At 46.3% G+C, this 22,095-nt stretch overlaps 1 protein-coding gene across 1 annotated transcript; it reads right to left on the bottom strand.

Moving 5' to 3' along the window:
* Positions 1–1,140: 1,140 nt before the first annotated feature.
* On the bottom strand, positions 1,141–20,235 carry LOC121835652 (52 kDa repressor of the inhibitor of the protein kinase-like). Its single transcript, XM_042290078.1, has 3 exons — positions 20,082–20,235; positions 17,304–19,057; positions 1,141–1,236 (listed from the first exon to the last, which is right to left on the bottom strand). Exons 1-3 carry the CDS (start codon positions 20,233–20,235, stop codon positions 1,141–1,143), a joined length of 2,004 nt encoding a protein of 667 aa, XP_042146012.1.
* Positions 20,236–22,095: the final 1,860 nt, after the last annotated feature.

The following is a 22,095-nucleotide window of genomic DNA, read 5'->3' as shown; positions in this document are numbered from 1 at the left end:
TCACTTATCAGGCCAACGTGACCACATCACGTGACCGTAGCTAGCCTTCGATCTGCTGATAAAACCTACTGGACGGAGCACGCGCAAGCCTGCAAGGAATCCTCTACAATCAACCATCCATCTCGCACGTGAAATGTCACGAGCACCAATGCACCCCAAGGCTCTGCCCTCGCGCCCATTCTCTTTAATATTGCATTCATCCAACTCGCATGGAAATTGGAACAACACAAACACCTCAAGTTTCTAATCTACGCTGACGATGTGACGCTCTGGGCCACCCATCTGGACCACACTCAACATCAAGATATACTTCAACGAGGGCTGAACACTCTCCACCAGTACACCCAAGCCATTGGCCTGGAATTATCCCCATCTAAATCTTGCTACATGCGCGTCTGCAATAATGCTGCCCGCAAGAAGCTAGGGAAAGACGACCTGGATCTGAAGGTGGGTCAACAAACACTCCCCAAAGTTGAAACTATGAGAATTCTCGGCCTCCGAATCCACAAGACCGGCAGTGCCAAAGAGTGGCTCGTATCCATAAAGAAATCAGCCCACTCTATGCTCCACCTTATCAACCGCATCTCCCAGAGACGTGGAGGGGCTTGTTCTGCGATTGCCACGTGCCTCGTGAAGGCCATTTTACAGCCTAGGATAATCTACCAAGCACAATTTCAGAACCTGACAGAGAGGCAATGGAACTCGCTGGAAACTGTCGACCGGGCAGCGATGCGCAGCATTACCGGCCTCCCGATGCATACGCCTATTAAGCTGTTACAGTAGCATGCTCACCTGAATACACTACGACAATTATGTGATCAACGCACACAAGCCCGGGTTGCCAAACATCAACTGTACGCTTCAGAATGTCATAAGGAAACGTCATACATTGAGAAGATACAGCAGCTTCCCCCCTGGAGTTTCTCCTGCCTTACCACCAATAAGACCTCCCGCCGTAAGGCACGTCAAAATCCCAAGGCCTATAATCCAAACCCTTCTTCTCCGGATCACTGTATCCTGTACACGGACGCTGCATGTACGCAAAACGGAGGAGCTACTGCATTCGTCAGTCGCACTCATCCCCACCTTGACGACCAGAAGAAGTTTGCTACATCGGACGCATCTCCTTTGCTGCTTGAGCTACAAGCCATTTATGAAGCCCTTCTCGCAGCCTCCAAAGATCACTCCATTGATCAAGTGACCATCTTCACTGACTCCGCACAGGCCATTAGGCACCTGAAACAGACCAAACAAGCCATGAACATTGTTCAAAAGATCCATCGTTTACGACACCATTTCGCGGTCATGGTCGTCATCGACTGGGTGCAGGGCCACGGCCCTGCAGAGGGCAACATAGCGGCTCATGAGGCGGCCAAACGGGCAGCCCAATCAGAGGACCTGCAGAGCCACACCTTCCCCATGGACATCGTGGCGACACTTCTGGCCACTAAAACCAGGATCCGGGCAAGCACGCGAGCTCTCATACCACCGTGCACCGCCCGGGTTCCCCCTGGTCTGTCCCGGCTCCAGGAGGTGTTGCTCCGGCGCATTCGCACTGGATGCGCTATCACACCGGCAGTCCTCTCATCCTGGCGAGGAGACCACAGCCGCATCCCTCCCGCCTGCCCCCACTGCCCCGCTCCGGCGGACCAGGTGGATGTTCGCCATCTCATCTGGACCTGCCCGGGGATACGGACGGATCGGGAGCACTACGTCCTCCAGGCGGGGATACGGTGGGACGATCCGGAGGCCTACAAGACCTGGACGACCAACAACGCCTGCGCTCGAAGCCTTCTAGACTTCGTCCTTACCGCCGGCCTTCCCGCTTTCCTTTAATTCCTTTCCCACTTAGGCCTGCGGGCCTTTCCTCTGGGCAATAAACAACAACACTGATCAATGGGCCTTTGGATGGATCGAAGGCTGAATATGGCTGAGCCCTTTGGATCGTGCGGTAGCTTACGCCACCTAGCCATTTTGTTTTACCATTTAAGTTTAGAATATTTAAATGTGAAATCTATATTCCCTCCGCACTGCAAAGAAAGTGAGGCTATGAAACCCCCTTGCCATCAGTGAATAAGAAAATATCTAGTTTTCTCTCGATTTCTGCCACCATTCACTTAATCTTTGCTTGGTAATCTCTACAGTCTTGAAATCCACTCTCCCTTCGCTGTCTCTAAAACCCAATGACTTTATTAAATCTATGTTGTCTTCGGTAGGCATAGGGTAAAGCCCTTTACAGTAGAGTATCAAGTGCTCAGCCGTCTCGTCCTCCTCTCCACAAGCAGTGCACACTGCATCCATTTCCTGGTACTTCACTCTGTACGTTCTGGTTCGCAGAACACCCGTCCTCGCCTCAAACAGCAATGAGCTACCCCTAGATTTGTCATAAATGCTTTCTTTGGCAATAACTGTTTTGTTTAATCTATAGCTTTCCAGAGCCGTCTTTGTCTGCATTCCCTCTAGCCACCGATCTCTTTCTGTGGCCTTAAAGGGATACTGAACCAAAGAATTTAGTGCCCATAATAAGTGGCGCACGTTCTTTCCACCAGCCAGCAGCCGCCGGTGTGCGCGGGCGCACGCAACAAAAATGACGTCACGGACCTCCATTCGCGGTTGAGATGACAGTGAAATGCATGGGCTTCGGACTAAAGGAGAATAAAGACAGGCTTTTTATCTCTACAAGTGAAAGCTACGTGCTTGTTAGACCAATTCATCGCTTACTTTTTACACCAGGCACCACTGTGTAGATGAAAAACTTGTCTTTATTCTCCTTTGGTCCGAAGCCCATACATTTCACTGTCATCTCAACCACGAATGGAGGTCTGTGACGTCATTTTTGTTGCCTGTGCTCGCGCACACCGGCGGCTGCTGGCTCGTGGAAAGAACGTGCGCCACTTATTATGGACACCAAATTCCTTGGTTCAGTATCCCTTTAACTTCCTTCTTAACTGAGGCTTGCTCTTCCGTATCTTCGCTATAGCCCAAAAACTTTCCTCTTAATTTCCTAGTGCGCTGTCTCCACTTTGTGTCTACACTCCTCATGTATAAATAGCTGAAAACCTTTTGTGCCCATTGCTCCCCATTCATTTGCCTCAAACTATCCTCAAATTCTATCTTGCTCACCGCTTCCCTGCTCTCAAATGACGCCCATCCCATGTCTCCTTGTACTCCCTGGTTTGGCGTTTTGCAATGTGCCCCCAAAGCCAGTCTACCTACTCCGCGCTGTTTTATTTCTAGTCTCGCATGCACTTCGGATTTCATGCATAGCACTGCGTTTCCAAAAAGCCAGGCGCCATGACCCCTTTCCAAATCTCACCACCTCATACCTGTTGTAATTCCAAAGTGCTCTATTTTTCATTACAGCTGCATTTCTGTTGCCCTTGCCTATTATATACTTTTCATGCTCTCTGAGATATTCTGCACCATCACATATCCATACTCCTAGATACTTGTATTTACTAGCTCTCTCAACTTTTCCGTAAATGTTGGGCGCCATCTATCGGCAAGCAGGAGAGGCGTTTTTGATGGCCTGCCTTGCTTCCGGTTCTGCCCTCTCCAAGCTATGTTGGCTGTCTGAACGCGGTCGGGAAATGCGCTCACTGCTCATCGTTTGTTTTTCCTCTATCCAACACAAGCGACGAGCAGATTTGTTTTCAATTAATGCGTTAACTACGAACGACTTCGTCCGTTTGTACGTTTTGTTTCCGAATGAATGGACGACTGACTTCGCCGTGGCACCCGTTGTGACTGACGACACCGTTGAAGCTCTCTTCGATCTATGAGAAAGTATAAACGGTTACATTAAACTAGGATTCATGTCATATGCAGTACCGGCAGTAAATTCAGAAAATATTTGAGACGAAGTTACAGTTAAGGAAAGCCTTTTTTTTAATTGTAAGCTATTTGTTTAATTTGCTCGAAAATTTTAATTGGCAAGATGTATTCTTATAAATGTGAAAGCTTACTCTAAACCAACGTTACTAAAACACTCAGTTGGGAAACTCGCCGTCGAAACCTGGGCCGCTGGCGTCCACCGAGACCGAGCTAAATGCGACAACAGCGCCACTCTTTGTCACTTGTCTGTACTGTGGTCACCTCGAGCTTTTTGAAAGCCTGTTTTTCCGTAAAAACAAACAGAAAAGACTGTTTTTGTATGAAATTTATTGGAGTTTAGTACAAAAAGAGGGGCGCGATATGTTTTTAAAATCTTTAGTTTGCAGGGTTTTGCGGCACAATTAATATTGTTTTTATACAACCATGCCTCAGCGGTCCTTTCAGGTAGCGTGTCCTGACCTAGGTGCATTTTAACTTCGGTAGGTCGATGCGGCGCGTCCGCCGGGGAGACGGAGGTGGCACCCCTGTAACCTCTTCCGCTGTATCTGTTCTTAAAGCCAAAATAGAGGTCACGTACAGTTCCTCGAGTGGCCGCTGCGGGAGAAATGGTGGCATTGTGTTCGTCATTAGTTCGGTGCTCGGAGACAGATTGGGTCCGCTTTTTCAAAGCTGTCTCTATGGGAGTTTCCCAACAGAGTGTTTTAGTAACGTTGCTCTAAACCGTCCGAAAAACACCGGCGCCTGAACGTACAAATGTAATTCTCATCAAAGGTGTATTTTAGTGGTGGGTTTCACCTTATGAAATTTCAACGCGTAGTTCCATTTATATTTTAAAATAAGACCAACAAACTTGGCCGGGTCAACGGCGGACTTGTTCAGCGACTATACAAAATATCGTTTGCGAGCGCCGCTGACCCTGGCGAGTTTGTTGGTCTCGTTTTTTACTGGAAAAAAGTACCACTTTGAAATTTCACAAGGTCAAATTCACTACTAAAATACATGTTTAGTAAATATCTAAGATTAATACGTACAGGCACGTATTAATCGTGTGACTGTAGGTCCTGAAGAAAAAACAAAATCGGCCACACCTGTTTTCGTTTTTTTTTTCTTTATTTTTAGTTTAGCGCTTGTAGACAATGTTGCAAACTTATTTTTTTTGTTTACTCGATACATACACGAGGACAACACATCAAGATGATTGTTTCCTCTTTCTTATCTAACCACAGACCAGCGGATGCGGTCGTGGTAGCGATAGATCTGCTCCCATTTCACTTTCTGGGTGTGCACGTAGCAACAAACTGTGCAGCATAACCACTTTACCTCAATGATTTATAATTATTTAAAAACTGTGGGTTATTCCAATGTTTACAACAACCAAAAAGCAGACAGGCAGTATGCGTAGCAACGCGAGACCGTCGCATTGGTAAACAAAAAAGTGTGCCAGTGAAACGCACTATCCCAGAAACGCCAACTCCGAGGCGCTCGCTCTGCGTGGCACATGAGCGACACGACAGCATACCTAACCAATCTGCTGACTTGTATTCACACACAAATAAAAAAAAAACGAAGAAACAAAAACATGAACCTTCCTTGAAGTTGCAACTGCAAACGCGGGAGTGCTTCGAAGCCTGCTTTTACGAGCCGTCCGCATTGTATCGCTGGATCGCCCGAATCCAGAGCTGCCGCTTCGTCGAGTGCGAAGCGGGAGCTTCGCACTCGACGAAGCGGCTGTCGTCTCTGCAGCCAACAACGAAACAGCGCTAAGGCCTGTCGGAGAGCTTCGAAACGCGAGACCACCGCTGCCTCCTGCAGCCCCAAGCCGGACGTACCACGCCACCAAAAATGGCGGACGCCTGTCTGCTGCTGCCGCGCATGCGAATCCGGGAGAAAAGCTCACCGGAGAAAAGCTCACCGGAGAAAAGCTCACCGGAGATAAGCTCACAGGAGAAAAGCTCACCGCAAAACCGGCGGATGCGGAGAAAAGCTCACCGGCCATTGAGCGTATGCGCAGAAAGGCTCACCGATATTTTTTCTTCTTTTTATGTGGAGGCTGTTGGATCGTGCGTAACATATATCAATTTATTATCATTAAAATTCGTCAGCTTTGTAAAAAATAAAATGTCCTCTTTTGTAATATTTGTTAAGCTTAATGGGTATATTGCTCACAAATTAATAATCGCGGGTCAGTGTTTTTTGTGGCTTACTCTCTAGGCAACGAAAGCCTAACTAAAATGTTTGTGAACTTGAACAGGAAGGAGTTAAAAAGAAGGTAATGATGACTGCCTAAAACCGAAAAATCAAAGGTGTAAATGCCGAAAATTCAAAGGTGCACGCGCAACACCGCGGTGCCTGAAATTCTCTTTGAAGCTTTCGTTAACATTTGAAAACAGGATAAAACTGTCAATAGGATATCGAGGCTTCTTTCTTCCACGGACATGCACGTTTTCTAGCCGTTCGTGCTGGTGTTTCCACAAGTTTCCTTTGTGTGATAGTGCCCTTCTACGGTGAGCCACTCATGACCTTCAGAGCGGCACACTGTCACCGTTGTTACCCGCGACCTATATACGAAGTAGTCTTCTGTAAGGTAGCGAAGTGGGTGAGTTGGTAAACGTTATGCATGATAAAAACTGCTCAAACGACGACGACGGAGTGAAGACAACAAACAATTGACAGGACGAACCTGTTCTGGCAACTAAAGTTTTGTTAGTGAAATTAACATAAAGAATGCAGCGTAGCCGACACTGATTACATTAACAAACATCTACTTATCTATTAGGCACTACACAATATTTGGACATCAAGCGATTCACACACCGCTATTCATATTAGCTCGCAAAAAACAAACCTCTTTATCTGACAGAGCTACCGACGGCGCACCCTCAGCTGTCAATAAACTGTTGCCTTTTTTACCGGTGTACGATGTTCTGATTTTATACTTGCGGCTTCATTAATTTACAGAATGGGTGATTACTAATTTCTGAGGAATTAGTAAATATGCCCAATGAACCTCAAGAATATTACAAAAACGAGGAGATATTTTTAGTGAAGTGACGAATGCGAATTGTGTTAAATTTCCACGTTTTACGCAGAATCAAGCTAAGCTAAAAAAATATTGGTGAGCTTTTCTCCGCATCTGCCGGTTTTGCGGTGAGCTTTTCTCCGGTGAGCTTATCTCCGGTGAGCTTTTCTCCGGTGAGCTTTTCTCCGGTGAGCTTTTCTCCGCCGCCGCGCGCATGCGCCGTGGAAACCCCGGAAAAGGCCCACTGCCAGAGAGATCTACGGTCCCGTTGGCCACAACATCGTTTAAACTTTTTACGACTAGGCTTCACCACTATTGCAATGTGCCCCCTCCTAACCTCCTTGGATGCCAATGCATTGCTGCGTTTCACTGGGGATGCAGCGATTAACCTTCGCTTCGTGCGTGGCGGGAACGCAAACGTAAACAGGGTTCACAATATTTTCTTATTTTTATTTGTTGCTGAGACGCATCTTTTGACAAAAACAATCGGTGACAACGCGAGGAAACATGCAGACGTTATCGCGCGACGTGAAGCCATTTACAACTACTGAACGGGGTCACTGGGCCCTAATCGTTTCACGAAGTGGTACAAACTTGTTTCAAAAGTTTTGTTTTTTCATGCGCGTTTTACTGACGGCCTGCGTTATTATCCCCCCCCCCCCCCCCCCCCTCTGGTGTGCGAACAGCTAGCTCAATACATGCGGACGAGACCATGGCTGTTAAAGGGACCCCAAAGGTCTTATATTTTTTTATTGTGTAAAACGATGCAAGTTGCAGTCATAGACACGCAAAAAAACCGCATCGCAAAAAAAAAAAAAAAAAAAATTCCTGCGCGCGCGCGCGCCTTTTTATTTTTGGTGTTTGATTCTCCCGCCTCTCGCCTCCTCGCTTCTTTTGATTCGTGACGTCAAGAATCATGAAATTTAGAAGCTTTGTAGGTGACATTTCTATGACATTTAAAGGGACCATGAAATGACCTTTTTACTTTTTCCAGATAACTTTTACATTAAACCGTCAATGTTCACTGAATGCCGAACAGGCATCCGTTTTCGTCTCGGTTTATTAACTTTTACACAAAAAATTATTGAAATATCGACTTTTTCATTCTCTCCAACTGACCGCAAAAGAAGCCGTGACGTAGACCGTTTCCGGAACCGGAAGTTCTCTCGGCAGTAGGAGAATGGGAGTGTTAGCGGCAACGAGTTGGGGTGCGCCGGTAGGTTTTACTGCGCTGATGTCACCGACGAATCCTGAATCGGCGCCTCTCATCGCCGCATCGCAGCTGAGCGAAATTCAATGAGATATGTTGCGCTACAGCGACAGCATGGGACTAGTCCCATACGCCGGTATGCCTGTTGGGAAGTGCAGCGAGTCTTGTCACCACCCCGTCATTGTTGGCAGAAGGGCCGGCCCGTGTCAGTCGTTTGCAAAGCGACGTAGATGGCGTTTTTCGCGGCCTCGGAGATGCAGGAGCGAGCCGACGTTAAAAAAGATACGTTTGAACTACGAGTGTCAGCAAGAGCCACGTAAATACCTGCTTACACTCGGAGCGGACGCGCGCGCTTGATGGAAGTCTTGTATTCGCGCTGTTGGTAAGCGCTTCGGGACCGTTCTTTTACGATTGCAACTCGATACTGACGCGACACTCGGCAAAGAAAGGTTGGACCGGGGTCGACAGTGACGTGCAGTCTGTCAGAATAAAAATGGCATACCAATAACAAAGTGTACATACCGTGTTACGAAGGCAATCCATACGGCGTTTATTTCAGCTCTATATCACACAAAACAAGAAGATAGAATCGACGAGTCCCTTTTCGACGAGTGTTCGTCAACACTGCCTCGGAAAACAAGGGGAAGAGATTGACCTCCTCACCTCTTAATCTAGAATTGAGGTCAGTGATCAAACTATAATACGGGAAGGGTCCACAAGGGTCGCGCGGGCATATTCCATTTAGCACGCCAGCCGGTCGTAGGCAGACGGTCTTGCGACGAAGCAACGCAGCGCCGAGTCGGAATGCCTGCTAGGCCTATACGCTTCGTCGGAGTCGGTGAATCCAGCGTTCTTGTTCGTCGTGGTCTGTTTTAAGTACTGTTTTCTTGCTGCTTGAAGTCGGCACGCGCGGGAAGAACACGTAGAAAAATAAACGTTCAGTCAGTCAGAGTTTTGAGAGGAAGGAAAACAAAGAAAATAAATGTTCGGCGGTCGCCGTCACCCAATTAACTGGCGGCCCTGCCCTACTGCGCACGCGCAGTAGTTGCTTCGTTTACCACACGATAGATGGCGCTTGGCTCTCAGCATTATCAAATTTGGCAATTTTCGCCACACATCTCTAATTATGCTACAAAATGTGGATCTGAATATTATTTAACAAAACTTTTAGGAAACATTCGCCGGCTATTTATTGTTTACGATCGCGGTGCTGGTGAGGTAGGCTCTTACCCAATAGGCGACCTGGATTTGGCTGACGTGCTCCATTTCCGCGGATGCATCGTAGTTAACAGGCGAAGGAAGGAAGGCGCAAAAGAGTCCAGTTTTCTTTTAAAAGTTCTATAGCAAATAATTTTTTTGGGCTCCCTATTTTTGTGTTTTTGTGTTTCTTTTCACACCTTTTACGACGTGCGGTGGATGAAACTCGATTTTAAAATCATTTCATGGTCCCTTTAATAACGGCAATCGTAAAACATGTTTTTTTTTTTTTAACGCAATTGCGAACGCACTACGGCCCTTCTTTTTGACATACCAAAAATCGGAGTCCGTTGTGGTGCCGTCTCCTGGATTTGTATCCTCCCACGGAAAACAGGCGACACCGCTCAAAACCGGTCCGACGGCGCTCGCTCCTTTCCTCCTCGCTTTGGGTCGCGCTGGCAACAGCAGGGAGTCGTGAAAGAAAGTGAACTCTCAGGACTCCTCAATATTTGACGTCAACGCACCGGCGCGGATCGCGCGGGAACTTCGAATTCGGCATTTGGAAATTGTTTTCTTACTTCACAAATACTGAATTACCAAATTTTGAATTTTGAGGATAATGTCCCGGCATCGTTTTGAATCGTTTCGGATAATAAAAAAATATACATATATAATTTTGATGTGTCAGTGCCCCTTTAAGCGAGGCAAAAAGAACACAGTTTTATTAATCACCTCCACCAGCCATATTTGAAAATGCATATAGTTAACAGTGAACCACAAAAGTTGAAAGCACCAGAGAGCCCTCATTTTATCTTTATATTTAAAAAAAAGTGAAAGCCGTTTACAACTCCCTGTAACGCCGAATTAGAGCGCAGCTCTTGAGGAGGAGGAGGGAAGGGTACTGGGGGGGGGGGGGTCAAGTGACCTAGGGGGTCACGTGACGATGACGATGCCGATGACGTCATCAGTAACGATGAAGATGCGGATACCGATGACGTCATCAGTGATGATGACAATGACGATGCGGATGCCGGTGACGTCATCAGCGATGATGACGATGCGGATGCCGGTGACGTCATCAGTGACGTCACTGATGACGTCATCAGCGATGATGACGATGACGATCCGGATGCCGGTGACGTCATTAGTGATGATGACGATGACGATGCGGATGCCGGTGACGTCATTAGTGAGTATGACGATGCGGATGCCGGTGACGTCATCAGTGACGTCACTGATGACGTTATCAGTGATAATGACAATGCGGATGCCGGTGACGTTATCAGTGACGTCACTGATGACGTCATCGGGGGTCACGTGTCCCCGGGGGTCACGTGACCTGGGGAGCCACGTGACTTTGGGTGTCACGTGACCCTTGGGGAGGGGTCACGTGACCTTGGGGGTCACGTGACCTTGGGATGACCTTGGCTACGCCGACGGCGACGGCGACGCCGCTCAAGCCGGGAACGGGCCCCTAAGAGCTGCGCTCTAATATGAAAAAAATGATTACTTTGGAAAGCCACAAAGCCATCTCATTGCTTTGCAGCAGTTTCATAACTCTTGATTTGGCGTTGGTAGGCTTATAAAACACCTCTTAAACTAAACAGGAGAGTTTGTTGATAAAATATTCTTCATATTCAAAGCTCGGTCGAGTAGAATAGAAAACAAAACGGACACGAACGACGCGTCTGTTTGCTCAACACTCACAGAGCCGGGATTTTGCTACAATTTTTTTGTCAAACGCCACGTTCGATTACATCGAACGTAAAGTTCGACTTCGGTTCATGGCAATGACTAAAACAAATACCACCTGTCGGCGGCGGTGAAAACTTGCGTTGCGGACGTTGAGTGGAGCAATACGGGCAATGCCAACTTCATTTCACAATCTCCTTTTTTTTTTTGCTGCAGTTGGGGTAAAATTTTTGTTTAGTGCAAAGAAGCTTGGGAATAGTTTTGAGAAAGTCAAAGCAGTTATTCTGCCAGGGTTGACGCAACATCCGACAACTGAGCATTAGGTCAATGCTATCTAAAACAAATTTGAGTTCTTTCTAACGCCCGAAAAATGTTGCCCACGACAGTTTCCTTTAGAACAACACAGAACTTTCCACCCAAAAATATCTTCGCCAATAATAAAAAAAAAAAAGAAAAACTAACCTTGAGTTGCATGTATTGTCGTGGAGCAGTTTATCGCTAAACAGTACGACTTCATGCGGATACGCGTCGATAAAAGATTTGAAAGTGTCCTCAAGATGAAAGGCATGACGGTCTAGTCCCTTGTGCACGTTGGGTGATCGGAAGGCAGAAGACAATAACGTTTCCGAACTAAACTCCGTGGCACTGCGTCCATGCCCTGGAAATGCTGAGAAATCGAAACTCAAGATACTTGACGCTACAAAAATACAAAAACGGCGGCGAGCACAGTGCTGCCAGACCACCAAGCAGTTTCGCATATCGTCTATTACTGTGAAAGCCCAAAAGCACCGTTACGTAATTTTACATTTTCTCTCGTTTCTCTCTTTTACAATTATTAGATGCAATATTCGAAGATGAAACCGAGCGTAGGCAAACTATGATTTCACTGCTGATATATTGCCACGCGACATCTGTGCTACTAGGTACCGGATCTAGTGACGTACGTATAGTAGCGAACGTAATTAGGTGTATCTTAATATAGTTGCTGCTATGTACGCTTTACTACATAGGTGCCTATGTACGCATATGTCGCGTAGAAATATACTGGGTGATTTGTTTCAAATTCAAACATATTTATTACAAAAAAAAAAGTCCGTATGCGGTTTGTGCGGGGGACATTATGTGGGTGGCTAATCTTTGCGACAGTCGGCTAATTAATTAAAATTCGTTAATTAACTTTTTCATTAGTGAAAATAAACATATGGTTCCAATTAGAAACTTAGAGAGCATCATGAAGAACCACTAAATCAACTCTTTTCAGAACGACTTGAAACTCGGGCGCGCCAGAGTTACCACTCGTGAAGCAGGCGCAAAGCTAGCGGTTGCGGAACGCGATAATGATCTATTTTATGTACGGGGGAACAGCGCACCCGCAAAACAGTCACTCAAGTCTACACACACACAAAAGAAAGAGACACTTACGCAGCGCTGACTGACAACCCTCTCGGGTATATTTACACTTTTTTATTTTCTTCTTTTTGTATTACAGGCTAAGGTCAGGGAGAATATAACTGGTCTTTTTTCTTTACTTTCGATATGAAGCTATATATAAAGCTACCTAAATTGAAATTAATATAAAGCTAGGTAGTCTAACTTTTTTTTTTTGCGATAAGGTAAAAGACGGAGAACTAACACATTTGTCGTTATGTTTTGCGATATTCTCTGCCTCGATAATTTCTCTTGTGAGCTGGTTGTGGTGCTTGCCAAGCGCGGCGCTGTTACTCAGCAGTACTGAGCAGCCACAGTCTCGACAGTGAATGATTAAATGTTTCCAGCTTTTGTTAGTGAATGTGTTCTTAAGCTCACGAAGGCGATCGCTAAGACACTTTCCGGTCTGACCTATGTAGAGTTTTTCACAAAAGAGGGGAAAAGAGTACACCACATTCTGTGTACAAGGGACAAAGGTGGTCTTATGCTTCTGTTTGCAGCCGACAGTTGTAATTGGTGGGGTACTTACTTTTTTTTTGCACAAACTGCGGAGTTTGTTAAGAGCTGAGAAGATGACTTCCAAGTTTACTCGGTTAGCTATTTTCTTCAGTCCGTGAAAAAAAATTATGAATATATGGCACAATGATGGGTTTCTTTGTTGTTTCTTTATAATTTTTTCTTATAATTCGTAATTTTTCTCGCGGATTGAAGAAAATAGCTCACCGAGTAAACTGGGAAGTCATCTTCTCAGCTCCTACCAAACTTCGCAGGCTGACTTCCAGGCGGCGCAGCCTGTACAGCGAGCCACGCGCTCCTCTGTTCGTTTTTCATTTTCCCTCGATAGTAAATACGCATCTATGCGGTAAAGTGTATATAGTAGCAAATGTATTAAAATTCACCTAATTACCTTTGCTACATACATACTTCACTACCTCTGATGCCCAGTAGCACGGATGTCGCGTGGCAGTATATCAGCAGTGAGGTCATATATTTTGCCTATGCCCTGTTTCATCTTCGAATATTATATCTAATACTTGTAAAAGAAAGAAACGAGAGAAAATGTAAATTTACGTAACTAAAACAGGATATCTGCTCTTAGGCTTTTACAATAATTGGTTCTATAAAACTTGTAACCTTGCAGAAATTATCTTCCCCCTTAGTTTTCTTTGCGTGATTTAACGGAACTTGTGATTTTACATACATTTTCTGTGCTGGGATTTTTTTGTAACTGCTTTTACAGAACTTGTGATTTCACATAAATTGTCGTTTAGTGAGAAACAGAAAATGAATGTCAAATAACAAAAAAAAAAAAAAATTAAAACATAAAACAGCTTTACAGAAATTTTCTAGCAAGAAAGCTGCCAGACAAATTCTGTTTTTTTTTTTTTGTTTTTTTTTACACTTGTTTTTACAGCGTGGCCGAGGAAGGCGTACAAATCGTTAAAATGAAGAAGTCCAAGACCGGGTGGCGCCTAGATCCTACCGGGTCATCTCTGAGAGCGGCAGAACGCTACGAAGGAGCAGACGACATATCCTTCGTATCCCCGAGGACTTCAACACAGAAGGAGAAAGGGACACGTATTGCAGCACATTCGGCGTCCGCATCAGAAGTTCGCGTGTGACTAAGTTTTTTTACCAACAGCCGCGGCTATTGTTTCAGCCTTACCCTAAGATAAGGGGGGTGCAACGGCAGAGCCTGCTGGTTGGTCTGGCAACCCAGGCACCAATCATATAGCATGTTGGAATAAGGTCCTCGTGGGCGCCGCTAAATACGTTCGTTGTTCGTTGGAACCTTGCTCGTCTGAGCCTCACCGCTTCGCGGCGTTACACTGATCCTCTTCCCGGCGCCCTCACAATCTCCGGATTAGCCAAGTGACTGCTTCGACTCGTCACCCCAGATGATGCATTATTTATTTCAGAGCACGAAAAACAAGCAGGCCTCTCGCTCCGCTACGAATAGACCCTTCCGGAAATTCCTATATGCGTCACTCAGACCCCACGTGACCTCGCATGGCTCAGGAAATTGTGGGGGCATTCTGATGTACGGCCCGTGTGACAGCACAGATGTGTGCTCATCCTGAGTTGGTTAGTACCTTCGTGGGTCCACAAAACGACCACGCTCGGCTGTGACGATTAGACATCCAAAGGTAAGTCTGTATTTTTCACTTGGAGCGTTGTGAATTGCCAATGCTTGGTCCGTATCACTTCATTGACAACTTTTCGTCGACCCGCGACTTATCGACAACATTTCCCCGCTGCTCGTTCAATCGACTACTACTACGACGCCCGATTGGGCGTCGAAGGCATAGTCGTACGCCCGTCATGCAACGTGAAGGCAACTTCGGCTTCGCTCAGGGAGTTTTAATTTAATCTCAGGCTCGAGTAGGCACCCCACCTAGTCGGAACCGCCGATCGTTAAGTAAACTAGGCTTTGCAATGGGGAGAATGCGCCACCGCTGCGTTGCTGAGGCTCCTGAAGCCCTCTTCAGAAGTCTGCGACATAAATGCCACAACAAAGTCAATTTCTAAGGCTATGTCGAGAAAAAGACTCTGCCGAAGAAACGATCCGTCGATAAAACGTTGCTTGTCGATGAAACGAGCTGTCAATACCGACAAGACGGATGGCAGCTTTGAAAAGCGCGGATCTTTACTAGGTTCAGCATATAGAGCTCACACAAACTCACAGTCTTGATCGCCAACTACCATCGACTTCTGATCGTTTCGTTGTCTCTGCTTCGAGGGACTTGTAAGAGCAACTCGCCGACGACAGCACCGACCTGAGCCGCAAGCGTAGCCCAACCCAGAGTGCGAACATCGAATATCCGTAATTCCCGGTGGGGCGCACCAGGCGCGCGTGTCTTTTTTTCTTTTTCTTTTCAGAAGGGTTTTTTTTTCTTTTTTTGTCACAATGTTTTCTTTTATACGTTTTACGAGCTTGTTTAGTCCTTTATTATTATTATTATTTGGGTCAACTAATAGCTCGTGGAGAAGAGGCCACAATGCTCTGTTCACGTTTGCGGATTACGTATTGGGTCCTTGAGAGATAATCTACAAAAATACGCGAAAACACAAAGAATAAAAAGAGAAGCACTCAAGTTATTTTCTTCTCGCGATTTGTTGCTTTTCTTGTCATTACTCTGCGTGTCAGTGGACGTTCTTGAATTCCAGCTTCGTGCTCTTCCAATTTTTCTTGAAGGTTAATGTTGGCTGTAATATAATACATTACACCCCTTTTTCTTTGGAACAACCATAGGTACTCCCAAAAGTGTATTCGTTCAGAAAAAGGGGGGGGGGGGGGGGGGGATGGATATCCAGACACGTGGTGACTTGTTTGTTCAAGCCAGTGTTTTATTCGATTGAAGTGTATTGCTTAGCCTTTATGGTCGTGCAAAAAATTACTGAATTATTTGCGAAAGAAAGAGAAAATGAGAGAGCACAGTCGATAAAACCAGATTTCAAAATAATAAACCATATGCAACAAATCTTACAAACTAATAACACAAAGAAATTACTCCGTAGAAGCTGAACTGTTCTCGAAGTTCATACCCTCAGCCTTTCGCTGTCAAGTAATAATGCAATTCAAATTGGCGCAAGTGACGTTCGTTCTCTTTTGAAAGTAACCGTAACGGTATATCGTGACGTTTCTAGGACGATAACGAATCTCATTCATCCGTTAATTTTTTACAATCTTAAAAGTAATGCTATTTCCTTGCTCCTTTATTTTTTTTTTTAACAGGCACACCAGTGCTTGGGCCCCACAGGTGCCAGAAAGCCCAATACTCAATATCGTTGCACCGCCCCTTGAAGCTGACAGAGCGGTGCGAGCTACAAGTTTGCCGGACCAGACAACCGCCTCCATTTCATCGCCTGACCACGCCCTCTGCGTGGATATGGCTGGCAGCAGTGGCGTACGCAGGATTTCATTTCGGGGGGGGGGGGGGGGGGGGGGGCCGGACCAACGGGAGAGAAGGGGGCAAGATAAAAAGAGGAGAGAAACTCCAAGAGGAAATAAAAGCATTTTTGTAGTTTTGTAACAAACTAGGCATTCTTCTATTAAATAATTAAAATAAAGTTGTCATATTGGTTTTGGGATGATTATGATACATAGAAAAGATGCCCCGGAAATTCCTCACCAGGAAGGCATTTGTTTTTTGCTTTTTTTATTTACAAGTCACGTAAATTAACAGAAGACACCCGAGATATTAGAAAACAACAATCATAAAAACAAATATTTTATAAAGCACGACCCCAATCCACGAAGCGTCCAGTCATCGGGGCTGATAAAACAACGATGTATGAGTAGAAACGCGGAACGCCTTGATAGGTGGACTATAAACACTGGAAAGCGGCTCCACCATAAATCTCCCTATCATAAGCTCATTTAACCATAAAAAATATCACGTGATTTGTTCGTTGGTGTAGATTTCTATGGTTTCCGAAGCCCGTTCACAAAAGAAAGTCCAGGCGACGGGTTGAGGACAGTGCGAAACGGCGAATCACCTCATCGACATCAACCGTCACTTCTCGGTGCGAATACAGAAGGGCAAGTCCTACAAGCCTCGCTTGAGATGTTGTGGCGCGCAGGTAGGTCTTCAGGCGTCTCAGGGTGGAGAATGAGCGCTCAGCGTTCGCCGTCGTCACGGGGAGCGTGACCAAGATCTGAAGAATTTTTCGAATGTTCGGGTAGAAGAGGGGGTCACACGCGTCGAAAGCTTGAAGGGCACTCGCTGGAGCATTTCTGTCCTTTTGCCACTTGTTCCGCCACAGTTTCAGCTCCCCGATTGCCTGGCTCCTGTCAACGTCCTCCCCGTAGAAGTCGAGAAGTGTGTCTTCAGCAACTGGGTCTTGGAGGTTAGAAGCTACTTGCGAAGGAAGAACGCAGCTGAAAGAAGTTAGAACGGACTCATGTTTTTCAAATCTTGCTTTCAGTTGGCTGTTCAAATAGTCCAAGAAGGGTACGCAGACCTGAACTCGATAGAACGACTCAGGGTCGTTCAATATGCTCACGTTACCCCGGCGTCTTGGTAGCTCTATCACTGTGTCAAAGAACTCGGCTGCTTTCGTGGCTCCGTCAAATATGCTTTTGAACTCATGTTCTACGTTCTGACGCATTTGTCCTAAGGCTGCATTTACTTCCTTTACGTAAGAAAGGGCTGATGGCAAGTCGATTGATACAGCTTGCAGGGCCTTTGACAGGGGAAGTGTCAACGCAAGAGCCTTAGCCGCTGTGTGCAGGCTGATTAGAAAGGCACTGGATGATGCTGAAAGCAAAAGCATATGTGCCCGAGATGCGTTGTCTGAAGCTCCACTCTCGTCCAACTGCTGGAGAGCAGCAGCAATGGGTTCCAGCAGCTCGATGATTGCCAATATGCAATCATGTCTCTCCACCCATCTCGTCTCACAAAGCGACACAAGGCGCCTCTTCCGGGACTCCGGGCAAAGAAGTCCAACCTTGTCTACCAATACTTTACTTCTGATTGGAGAGCCCCGGAAAAATGAGCAAATCTCTCTGACCGTGCTCATGCAGTTCCTTATATCGGGAACTGTGGCTGCATCACATAGCACAAGGTTGAGACAGTGACTTGCGCAGTGCAGAAACAATGCCGATGGGTGCTCCTCCAGTACCGCAGCTTGGACCCCGTTCAGCCGTCCTGACATTGCCGCGGCCCCATCGTAGCCCTGGCCTCTCAGGTATCGCAGATTAATTCCCACGCCGCTCAGGAACTTGATGATTTCTTTTGCCAGTGCCCTACCGCTGAGATCATGCACTTGAGCGTATCCAAGGAACTCTTCACGAACCTCATCATCTTGCACGTATCGGACACACACGGACATTTGCTCCAGACCACCGATATCCATCGTTTCGTCAGCCAGTACGCTAAAGGCCTTGGCCTCGTTGACCCTCTTGACGATGCTGTCTTGTATAATATTTCCGCAAATGCCAATTAGCTCGTTCTGAGTACGAGGACTGATGTACGTTGCGTTCGCTGAGGCCGTGGAGAAGTGAGTTTGAAGGGAGGCATCCCCACATTTCCCCCTCATCCGTAGCAAAGCTCGGAAGTTGCCATCGTTTTCTTCTGGGTCTTTGTCGAGCATCAAAGGTCCCGAGTCATTATGGCCTCTCAGTGCAATGCCTTGCCTTCCGCAGATGATGGTGTCTATCACAGGCACAAGTCTCTTGCGGTTGTTCTCAACCGCTTGTCTTCTTTGGTTGTCGATCTGGCTCAAGATGTTCGGCCTGCTTCCAGATGTAGTTTGAAGAAAGTTGTCTACGGACACCTGAGCGTCCATGTGGTGCTTACTTGTTTGGTGGGCACTGAACACTTCGATGGCCTTCTTCCAGTTTGTGAAAGGCGCCGTTATAAGTGCGCCAGGCTTGACGTGATCTCCTTTGCCTAGGGTCCCCTGACCTAAAAGCACGCAACTTCGACAGAAAACTGCAGAGCGGACGTGCGAGTAAGTCAACCAAGGCCATCTTTGCAGCCAGCTCATCTGAAACTTCCTTTTCCAGCCCTTTCCAGATTGGACAGCAGGAAGTTTGTAATCGCTGTCTGGGGCCCATGGCTTAGTAAGCAGATCGCGTTTCACTGAGTCGTCTAGGCCCTTGCATCTGGTCTCGCAGTAACAGCCGATGTCGAGTTTATCCCCTGAAGCGAGGCTGGGAGTGTCCAACGATCCTGCAGGATATTTTTTGTAAGAAAAATAGTCAAATATTGCTATTTTAACTTCATGGTAATTTAATCAACGCACATGATTCGCCTGCCTCCGTTTTAAAGAGGAAATTGACGAAGATTAACATGGTCGAAGTACGAACTGCGGTTCATTTCTGGGAGCAGTATTTAACAGAAAGACAAAAATACATTGTTGCGGTTGGGTGACAAGGTGGGTCGAAAAAGAAGCACTAAGTTTTGAAATAAAAGCCTCATTGGCTAGGGCTGGTTGCATACGTTTTTGGAGGTCAACACGTCATAAAATAATAGAAAAACGAGGCTACGCTTGTAGTCCACTGGGCTTTCATTACGAGACTGACGTTTTCTAGATAGATAGGCAACCACTGCGTTGTTGTGAATATACGTTTTCTGGATATATTCACAATTACTGCGTTGTTGACCACAAAATAAACGAGGTGATAACGAAGTAGTTGTAACAATATATATCTTCTCCGTTTCGCAGCGAGCACGGAATTGTACGGAACACACTAACGCATTTCTGGCGCTCCGTGCCATACTGATGCTGGGCTCCGAGTCCAGTAGCAGTCAACACGGATGTCAGGCGGCATGCAGTGCACCTGGCGCTCATTGCGTCTCCAGCTGGTCAGCCGGGCCGCGCTAGCAGGCGACGCCGAGTAAGCACGGCCTCTGGAGTTCAGTGGGTCTGCGCCGAACATCCGCAGGCCACGTGCGCCCGCGTGTTCCCTCTAGGAGTGGACCTCGCTATATATTAAATGTGTGCGTGTGTGTGTGGGGGGGGGGGGGGGTGGAGGGGGGGGGGACGAGACATCGCGCACAGCGGCATGACTGCACCACTGCGACCGCACACCAGAAGAAAGAAACGTGCACTGTGTGCTCTGCAAACGTCGTAGAGACGCAGCCAACGCAGTAGCGGCCAACGTTGCCGGCACCAGTCCCAAAACCAACATTATGTCAGTACCTGGTAATGGCGCTGACGTCTGTGAGAACTATGTATAAGAATTGTGCCTACCGGATTCATGGGGTTTCTCGGTGCTTCTTGGTTTGAGATGGTCCACTGATGCGTTCCCGATGCTTTCCAACACTTCCGGTGGTTTTTCCTTCTCAACAGCCGCTTTCTTGGGCTCTCCTAGCCAAACATCCAGCAATGTTCTTTTCGTTGCCATGTGGCCACGAAAGTCACTATCTCTCAGTGCGCACACTCCTTGAAGTTTCACTAAGAAACGCGGAAACTATTTGACTCGAGATCGAACCGTGTCGCTCATTGTCCGAGGAGCCAATCGGATATCGCTCTTTTTTGGACCAATGGGAGCCACGCGGTACAAAACAAACGTATACAATACAAAATCCAATTAAGAAAGGACACGTGCACATACCCCCGAAAAGTCCCAAAAACCTTCGCCCTAACTGTCGCCGGACACCGCTTCCAAGAAAAACCCCTCGTCGGGGTGCAAGACGAGTACCGATGCTTCTTCTCAAAATAAAAAAAAAAACACAAAAAACAAGGCTACAAAACTTCGTGGGGCCCCGCTTTGCTCGAGCAAGGCAAAGCGCATGGTACGCACCCAGAGCGGGGGTCCTCGAGGAACAATTAAGGGGGACACGGGGCCGCTCTGTGGCGACGACAAACCAGCCCTGGCGACTCCACGAGAGGGACTCGCGAAGCAATAAAAGTCGAAGTAAACAAATATATTTTCTTTCCTGAGTAACGCTACGCAGCGCAGCATATAGCTCACAATTTACTTAGCAAATGGGATATGCGGCCGATTATACTAATATATATATATATTATTCTTACTATGCCCTAAATGGCATAGTGCGTTCCCTCCCTTTTTTTTTTACAACTTCACAAAGTTGGCTCCGCTGTTGTAAAAAAAAATATACAACACCGTTTTGATATTGATGAAGCCGAGAGTCAGTGACCTCGCCCACTCCCCACTCCCCGCCCCCCCCCTCCCCCCCCCCCCCGCTCAGAAATTTCGGGGGGGGGGGGGGGGCGCGGCCCCTTCGGCCCCCCCCCTGTGTACGCCACTGGCTGGCAGGGTGGGCATGCGGCGAAAGATCGACGTTTGAGTGGTTCAACGGGCTCGTAGCTTCCACCACCCTGCCAGCTTTGGCCCTTTGTACCTGCCATCAAAGAAACATTTTAGCTTTAAATCTATTTGGGTAAGTAATTTTGACTCGTTTCAAGTGCCTCATACCATTGTAACGTGGGTGTATTAAGTCGTTCACGACGATGCCGAACGACACTATAATGGAAACCATGCCTTTAAAACTATTATTTAATATTTTAAGAACTCGGAATTCATTAATTATCCAATTATATTGAACTCTAACAATATCACTTTGACACAGACCACTACGGCATCAGGCTTCTTTATTGTGAGATGAGTAGTTTTTGCAGTAACGAGTTTGCCCGTTTCCCCGGAAACACGCTCTTTATGTCAAAACAAATATTTTATACATTTTGGAATAGAACTCCACTTGCAGCGATTCTGGCGCATCAGGATATAATGACAACCACTGTACAGTCAGCGTAGATTAAGACATATTTAGATGAATTACGCCGATACAGTGTTTAAATACATGATTATACACAGTGGAGTTAATTACGCCTTTAGTAAAACAAATATATATGATCCGTCTACTACAAAAAGAAGCTCAAATAAATAAGGGCCTGACGAATCCCAGTGAAATTACATGAATACCAAATAAATAGCACTAAAAGTACGAATATCCTAAATCATCAAAACCGTTTTCATGAACGTGAAAAAACAAACAGAATAATAAAATCACGCAAAAGAAAGACATACATACAAGTATTTCATGTAGCAAGCACATTGAATGATGTCATGGGAATTCAGCAACTGGCACCGGTCAAAATGAAAAAAAAAAGGACGAAGAATATTAAGAAATGAGATAGGAAATAGCACTGCATTTCTAAATCTTCGAGTCATGTATATTCTGTTGCTGTCTTATGAGTAAAGCATTCGTTTCCAGCTTGGTGTGTGAAATAATTTGGAATA

The sequence above is a fragment of the Ixodes scapularis genome, unplaced genomic scaffold, assembly GCF_016920785.2.
Source record: "Ixodes scapularis isolate PalLabHiFi unplaced genomic scaffold, ASM1692078v2 PGA_scaffold18__7_contigs__length_3171195, whole genome shotgun sequence".
Lineage (NCBI taxonomy): Eukaryota > Metazoa > Arthropoda > Arachnida > Ixodida > Ixodidae > Ixodes > Ixodes scapularis.
This window is presented reverse-complemented; position numbering and strand designations above follow the sequence as displayed.